The 8,822-nt window shown below is 31.8% G+C and overlaps 1 protein-coding gene across 1 annotated transcript; it reads right to left on the bottom strand.

Annotated features, from left to right (window-relative positions):
• Window positions 1-991: 991 nt before the first annotated feature.
• Window positions 992-8,351, bottom strand: LOC134241042 (multiple epidermal growth factor-like domains protein 10). Its single transcript, XM_062723141.1, has 8 exons — window positions 8,171-8,351; window positions 5,154-5,288; window positions 4,702-4,842; window positions 3,775-3,915; window positions 2,247-2,387; window positions 1,579-1,710; window positions 1,254-1,365; window positions 992-1,168 (listed from the first exon to the last, which is right to left on the bottom strand). Exons 3-8 carry the CDS (start codon window positions 4,721-4,723, stop codon window positions 1,015-1,017), a joined length of 702 nt encoding a protein of 233 aa, XP_062579125.1. The 5' UTR covers window positions 4,724-4,842; window positions 5,154-5,288; window positions 8,171-8,351; the 3' UTR covers window positions 992-1,014.
• Between the last annotated feature and the right edge of the window lie 471 nt (window positions 8,352-8,822).

Below are 8,822 nucleotides of genomic sequence, written 5' to 3'. Positions count from 1 at the left end.
TCAGTGGAATATTTCCTCATATTTATTATATATAGTACTTTTATTTATCTTTATTTACATATTAGCGTATTTATTTTCCTTATTCAACACACCAATAGTGTTTTTAAGGTGAAATTTCTTTTAAAGAAATGTAAAATACAGTTGCAAAGATATAAAGAGAGTTAAATTAAGAGTAGTTCTCACATTATTTTGAAAATAAAAGATAATTGTACTTTATCCAACAAGGACTAGTGCGTAAATGAAATGAATGTATGCCACTTGTGAAAAAAAAATGTATGTCTTCAAATTTTAAAGTACACGTTGTTGCTATTCGCTGAAATATGATATTATATAAACAATTAAAGGGGTATTATTTTTTAAAATTATTAAAAGGTAGATAAAATAATTGTTAGATATTCATATAATTTTTTTTATTAAAGTACTTAGTTCATGCTGAAGTCAGGAAGTACAATTTACTCAACAAAAATACTCAAAGAAACAAAGATAATAAAGATACGATATAAACATCGTTAAAGGATTATTACAGAGAAAAATCCCTCTCTCTATCTCTTTCTTTCTCTCCATGTTCAGATATTATAAACATGTTCAGATATTATGAATGACAATTTCTCAACAATAACAGCATTTATCAATTGCAAGTATTGTCGTGTTAGCATCTCTTTTTTTTTCGCATTGTTCATAACTTCAGTTGTTATATGTCAAGAAAGCTTTTTATAATTTTTATAATTATTTTATAATCAAGAAATTTTTATAATTCGATTTTGCACACACGTTTGCCGATCGAAAAATTGTAGTCCTCTGCCTGGTACACCATTATGCACTATAAATACACTGTCAAATAATAAAAGTATTTTATATATCTTTATTATTCCAGTAAAAACATGATTATCATACGAAAACAAATGAAATCTTTATATGAATTAAAAGAATGATTCTTCTTTATTTAACTCAAATATCACTGATACAGTCTGAGGTTCCGAACTCACCTAGTCGAACCCTGTATTTTCAAATCTCTTATGTATCAAATGAGAGATTTTGGTACGAAAAATCACGTGATACAGAGTGCACTTCCTGATATTCATGTGATTCAGAAGTCTTTACTTTCATTTCTGCTTCAGTAGTTATATAATGAGAGGAGGACTGTCTTTTCACTTTCACCTGCCTTCTTCTAATACAAAACAAAAATAAAAAAGGAAATGCATATCTATAATTATATTAAATTACTAAATAATTCTTTAGAATAAAAAAAATACCTTCCACGAATCCATAATGTACAGGTCAAAACATTAAGTATGACTAACATAGAAATTCCAATAGCATAAACACAGTGATCATCACATTCTCTGGCCGTAGTCAATAATGAAACTGTATTAAAAAAAATAGAAAAAGTTATGTGATTTACATACAGGTATTTTCATACACATTTTATGAATTATATATATTATAATTATATGTTACCAATTATTGACCAAACATTATTATTACCAAACTTGAAATGTTAATGAACATATATATTTACACTGGGTATGTGGCTCTACGCATTTGCTTTTAACATATCTGATTGCTTTCACATATTACCTTGTTTGCATTCTGGAGAATTTTCCATTCCAGCCTTGCAATTACACATCCCGTCAATATGATGGCATATATCAGAACAGTTCTCAGAGCAAACATTAGAACAATTTTCCCCGAAATAACCATTTCCACAAACTAAAAATAATAAAATGAGCTATCTTTTTTTATTATTCTATTTGATACTACATTTGAAGTTTGTGGAATCATAAGATAAAATAAAATATGTTTTCATGTTTTTTCCCATTGAATTCAATATATATATATATATATATATATATATATATATATATATATATATATATATATATATATATATATATATATATATATATATATATATGGATTATGTATTTTTGCCTTTATAAAATGTTTGTACATTTCTTTAACAATGTAATTTCTTTAACACATTTTATATTTTATAGTAAATGTACCTGAGTTTCTTACATATGAGATGAATCTATGAAAAGGAAACCATAAAAGTTGTATTGATAAGCACCTTTTTGCATTAAGTCGATGTGGTAGACCATTATTATAATTTTCTTGACAATATGTGTAATTCAGAATAATCAAGGTAAAAACAAACCTCCAAAAATAGTTATATAAACAATCAAAGCAACCTCATATGCATTTATAACGATAAAATGTGAAATATATATGTATAATTATCTTACTTGAATTACATAGCTCTCCTTTATAACCCTCTGAACAACCATTTTTACAAACTCCAGTCACGTGGTCACAAGGTTCCTTGTTAAGGCAGTTTTGGCTACAAGAAAACATGCAGTCTGTTCCATATGAGTCCATGGTACACACTGTCGAGTATATGAGTAAAAAGGTTATAGTCTCTAATTAAATATTATATAAACAAAAAATACACATTTTACATTTTGAGCATCATCGGCTTTCTTATTCTTTTGTCTTTTGGACTCAGGCTTCTTAAGCTTCTAGATATGCACTGACACTCATATCTTTGAAATCATAGTAATTTTTGAAGCCCTGTTTTCGTGATCTACTAAAATTTTTATGGAATATTTATGGAAAAGCATTTTGGTAGAAGATCGCAACTTCTTTGTCCTCACAGAAACCACTTTTTTATTGCATGAAGTGTGATTTGAAGTCACTATATTGAAAATTCTGTAAAACATTTTTCAGTTATCGAAACAATTTTATCTTATATTCATTTGTTGAGCTTTTGTATGTTTTTGAATAATTTGGAATTAGTTCATGTATTTTCGTCGAAATGTCATTAAAGGTTAGAAAGCAGAAAAATGCATGTTTATATATCTCTGTACAAGTACATACCATATATGAAAAAATTTCTTTAAAATGTCACTTTATATACATATTTTACCTATAGAGCATGTTGATCCTCTCCAGCCTGTTTTACATCCATACTGACAGTTGCCCGTTATATGATTACAAGTTTGATTTACACAGTTGTCACACTTCCTGGAGCAACTGTAACCATACCATCCTTTGCTGCACTCTAATTTCATATTCAGTGAAGTTAATTGCAATGACATCATATTAATTGTTAAACATTATGAGTCGAAATTTTATAGTCATGATTATTCACAAATCAAAAAATAAATTCATACGTTGTTCACATGTTGGACCTTTGTAACCGCTGATGCACCCAAGAAGACATAATCCATTGACACTTTGACAGTTTCTTCCAATACACAGTGAACTGCAGTTCTTCGAACAATTTGGTCCAAAATAACCATGACTACAAACTACAATAAAATATTTATTTGATTTTAATACCCGGAGGATGGTATTTTAAAAAAATCAAAAGTTTTTAAGTCAAAGTGTTTACTCATGCTCAGATCGAACAAATCAAAATTGTTGCATGTCTCATGTTTTTACATGTTGTATGGCTGTATAAGAGTTGAATTTATTTATTGAACATTTATTGACCCTCCCAAATGACAAAGTTTGTCATTAACACCCGCCATTCCCCAGGATTGGTACATTTTTCACAAATTATATGATTATAATTATAATATTATGTATGTTTGATAAATATAGGAGACAATGTTATGAAAATAAAACAGCAGATCATAATCCTTCATTATTTCTAAAGAAAGGGTTGAAAATGTGAAAATGTGAAAATAGTTAGACAGTGTCTAAGTAGATATACATGTAAAGTAAGTCAGATATACGACTTAAGCTCACATGAGATTAAATCAAAAATACCATTATTGCATTGTTCTCCCATATATCCAGGTTTACATCCTTTGTCACATTTTCCTGTTATACTGTTACAGACCGAATCATTAAGACAATGTCTACTACAGTTGTATTTACAATCCGGTCCAAATGTACCAGAGGCACAGCCTGTAAAGGTAATTTAGAAGATTTATCTAAATGTTGCCTTAAATCTTAACGTACAGTGTAAATAATGTAAATAATGAGGAGCATAAGTTACTATTTAATAGAGGGCAAAGGTTTGGGGGAAACCGATCTTTTAACTGGAACCATAATTTCATTTATTACATTTTTACCCGTGATATACTGTAATTTATTCATTGAATAAAAATGATATCCTGTCACAGTGTGAAAGGATATCAAAATGATATCCTGTCACTGTGTGACGAATATCAGAAGTGCGGGAAAACTCTCGATTTCCCTTCCCAGAACGAAGATTGTTGTAAAAAAAACTTTCTTGATGTAATATAAGATCGATGGAAATAAATAAACCATACTGACAGCGAATAACACTGTCAAAAATTACCAAAAATATGTTGCTAAATCCATGTTTACTGTGTTTTCACCTCACTTAGCTATGACGTCTCAACCGCTCAACTATGACGTCATGTAGCCGATCATTGGATTACAAAAAGGCAGATGCAAAGGAAAAATAAAAGATTTTTGTTTTAAAATTCAAAATTCAATTCGTGAGACATGATTTTTTGATATTTTCACTCGTGCTTCGCACTCGTGAAAATATTATAAATCCTGTCCCACTCGTGAAAAATAAATTCCATATTCAACCACAAAACATTGAATGTCCTCTATATATATAATGAATTTTGGGCTACGGTCATGAATGTTACGTAAAATGAAGCATGATATCAAACAAATAGAAAAAATTGAATCTTGTAAGGTTATGTAACATTTTACTTTTATTGCAAAACTCGCCCATCCATCCGTCAGTACAGCCGTTATAGCAGATACCATCAGTGGGATGACAAGTAGAATTATATTTACAATGTCCAGAGCAGAACAAATGACAATCAGGACCAAACCTTCCAGCTGAGCATGCTGCATAATGAAGAGGACGTCAATATATTAGTACTTTTAATACTTATATATACATCATCATTATCTTCTTAGATATACAATATTGAAAAGTGTATGAAAAATTAACAGTAAGCTTCAACATTCATTGATTCATGGATACCTCATAATGGAGTTTTATGAAGAGGCTTACTTTTACAATCGACGACTGACTTCTACAGTTTAAACATAGACCAACTCCAGTTACTAAAACGTAAAAGTCAGCTGCCGAATGTAAAAGTAAGTCTCTTCATAAAACTCCTATAATAAGAGTGGTAAGTGATACTGATATTTACCTTGTCTACACTTAGAACCAGTCCAGCCATCTGCACATCCATAACATATTCCGTTTGTAACCAAACACTGGTCATTTTTGCAATGCTGAGGACATGGATAATTGCAATCAACACCGTAGTAGCCTTTGTTACAACCTGTGTCAGAATCTGTGCCATGATTCTTTAGAACATGATCGATGTGGTGAAAAATTTTTAAACAGGAACTTCTAATTGCATAATGATTATAAAATGTATATCTGTACTTCACTGTGATTGGAAAGTATTGAGTTTGAATCTAGGCCGCGACTGCCCCACATATAAGTCGATAAAAAGTTGGTAGAAATAGTTCGCCATGCATTCAGCACTTTGAAGTGAAAGTTGCGCCTCTTTCGGATAGGCCTAAAAACCTAGGTACCGTGTCACGTGTCAGACGTTGGAACGATAAAGATCCCTTACTGCCCATTCACCCTGAGCACCGAGTGAAGTCTGTTATATTTTGACATCTAAATGAGTGAAAAATTCTCGAAATGGACGTGAACAACACACAATTAATCAATCTATTCAGCTGCCGATTCGATATATCCCAGTGGGCTGAAGTAAAAGTCGAACACACTTTTCTCATATTTAATAACAAGAAAAATACGTTAATAGTTACCTCATAACAAAGCTTAATGATAAACGTGATGACTTCATCTTTTTAATCGTCAGCTTCTCATACCTAAGTAGCATGACCTAGGCCTGCATGACCTTATCACCTGCATATGGGGTTTATGTTTCTTAGTTGATTCGATACTCAAGAGCATGCTCTTTATACGAACAATTTCTAAAACGAAGCAATTAAGCTGATGAAACAAAGCTATCAACATTTTTGTTTAAAGTCATCATGTCGATAAAATGTCTTTGTCGGCAAATACAATTGTCCATTTCATCAAAAGCACAACATCACAGCTCTCAAACTATTAATGCTGTAAGTATCTTTTTTAAAGATTCCATAAGAGGTGTAACCTTCCATCAAAAAAACATACAATCACGTTTTAATCAATTGTAGACTGTACGTGTTCATTCATAATTTGGCGTATTCAAGTTAACGCAATCAATGGATATGGAGTTGTTGGCGTAATCATAAATTAGCGCTACACATATTCGTGCCGTATAATCAATTATAAATTATTTTTAGCGGTATTCATGAATTAGCGCATCATCATCTGCGCCAAAGCCGCTAAAATATGAAGTCTGCTATTTTAAGTACACATACAGTATATTTATTTCCCAAGCATACTTAATGTTTACAGATGAGATTGTAAAAAAAGAGTCTTGTGTGTTAATTTGGAGATTATTTGCTTCAAAATTGCAAATGTTATAAAGCCACATAAGCGGGTTATTTTTTTCTGAAATAGTTGCAACTGGTAATTATGCAACTAAGAAGGCATTTTATTGTTTAAACATGCATATGACAAAATGTAAAAGTAAAAATCAGTAATCAAGCTTAAGAGTTTATTGGAACATTACTCATTTGCAGCAGAGCAAACATTAACCTAAAAACAAAACATTGGTGGGTTCAGGTACCATAATGCAGTAAGCATCTATGACGATTTTCACACCGCCAGTGTGCTCCACGTTATGATCTTCCGAAATATCCTAATGTAAAATAATGTCCTAGATATGTTTTTTGAGACTTCAGTCAACATTCGAATCAAAAATATTTACTGATTGACTGTATATTGTATAAGTCCCTCTCGAGAATTATTCACTCATATGGAGACGCCACCACTTGCCGGGGGAGAGCTGCAAATTTTGTCCAAAACTCGGCACTCAGGGCCATTGAGCAGGGGAGATCTTTTTCATGACAGCACCTACTGCTACACGGGACCTCGGTTTATAAGGTCTCATCCGAAGGACCGGTCTCCACGTCCCAAAGCTGGATTCGAACCCGTGATGTAAGGATTGACTCCTTTCTTCGTAACTCTAGAGCAGACGCTCTAACCACTGCGCCAGGCAGACGATTGGTTGATTGCATGTTGTTTAACGTCACTCTCGAAATGTTTTCTTTCATATGGAGACGCCACCACTTGCCTGTGGAGAGCTGCAAATTTTGCCCTATAATCAGCACTCTGGGCCAGTGAACAGGGAGGGATCTTTACCGTGACAGCACCTACTGCGACATAGGACCTCGGCTTTTATGCAAGGCAGACAAAGAATCAAAAATAGATTTATATGCTAACAATATTTGTGTATCTTCATAAAACTTTCGAAATTTTGAATATTGATATCCTTGTTTCAAAAACTTAATTTGACAGTAGTTTTCCCGTTTGGAGATTGGCTTGTAGGTGAACATTTTCCTGCATAATGATTTAAACTGGAGACATAAACTTTATATCCAGGTAATACTGATATAATATTGCTATTATCTAAAAATGTAAACTGACCAGAAAACGTAAGGCGTTTATCATAAAGCTTTGTTGTAAGTTTGCCACTGAAGTCTTTATTTGGAAAAATTAGTCAAATATTAAACAGTCAGGTTATGTGGTGTCTTTTGTTAATTGTTCGTAGGGATACATCAAATTGATGTAGAAATAATGATTCGAAGACATTTGCTAAACCAAACAGTAAATACTGTCAAAAGTGCTCAAATTGATAAATTAAAATGTCTTTTAATTTTAATTTTCTTGCAGAAAGGGTGCATTGGTCAACAATATAATTCAATTTTAGTTTTGTTAAAGTTGATGAAATTCTGACAAAATAAAATTTTTAATTTATATTCATATTGTTTATGTTCTATGGAATCCTTGGGATGTTCCTAAAATGAATACGACACATATCAATTAATAGCTACTAAGATATTACAAGTTCATAACTCCTGATACCTTATAAGCAAAGAAAGGCATATGCTTTTTTAGTAGAAGTCAAAGCGTATAACTTCTGCTGCTCTGTAATTATAAAGATTCATTCCGTGTTATTAGAGAAAGAAATATGATGGTTTTTAGCTACAATATGCATTAGGCTGAAGGAATGGAAACGTGAAAAATGAAATCACTAACCTAGAACAATGAAACTGCACAATTCAGTGATAGTTCTCTTTTCATTCAGAAATTGGATATAACGTCCAACAGAAACACAGACATGCTTTGCAGTTAATTGGGTCGGGTTTGATTCGTTATGTTTGAAACACAATGCACCACTTTTAATTTCTGGTGATTTTGAAACATATATGGAATATCCAGATAAACGTTCTTGTTGTCGCGTTCCTCGAATAAAAATGTCAGAAAATCTTTCCATTTAGACCAAAAATAATAAATAATTTCAAAACACAAAGCAATGCAGGAGCATTTAAAACTTACGATAGACATCACCATAATCTCTAAAGGAAAACTCTACAGCATAAATAGATTTCATTTCCAGAAGATCAACCATCCACCACTGATTCGTCTCAAACGCTGTCCTAGTACATGTTGTCATATCATCGTCCACAGCCATACTTGCAACATATGATCTATCAGGGCATCCGATGCATGGTAACGTTGTACTTTGAGTTGCAGATTTGTTTCCAGAAAGATCCTCTTAATTTAAACAAAAATCATCACATCGCCGATCACTACAGGTTATTTAATAATATATTTTTCAAATGATCATAACTTTAACACACATACCGTAGGCCTCTGAAGATGCCATCCAAATTAAAACAAACATGGT

Source organism: Saccostrea cucullata, unplaced genomic scaffold (assembly GCF_032062105.1).
Source record: "Saccostrea cucullata isolate Sc308-1 unplaced genomic scaffold, CSIRO_AGI_Scuc_v1 ctg3002, whole genome shotgun sequence".
NCBI classification, from domain to species: Eukaryota; Metazoa; Mollusca; class Bivalvia; order Ostreida; family Ostreidae; genus Saccostrea; species Saccostrea cuccullata.
This window is presented reverse-complemented; position numbering and strand designations above follow the sequence as displayed.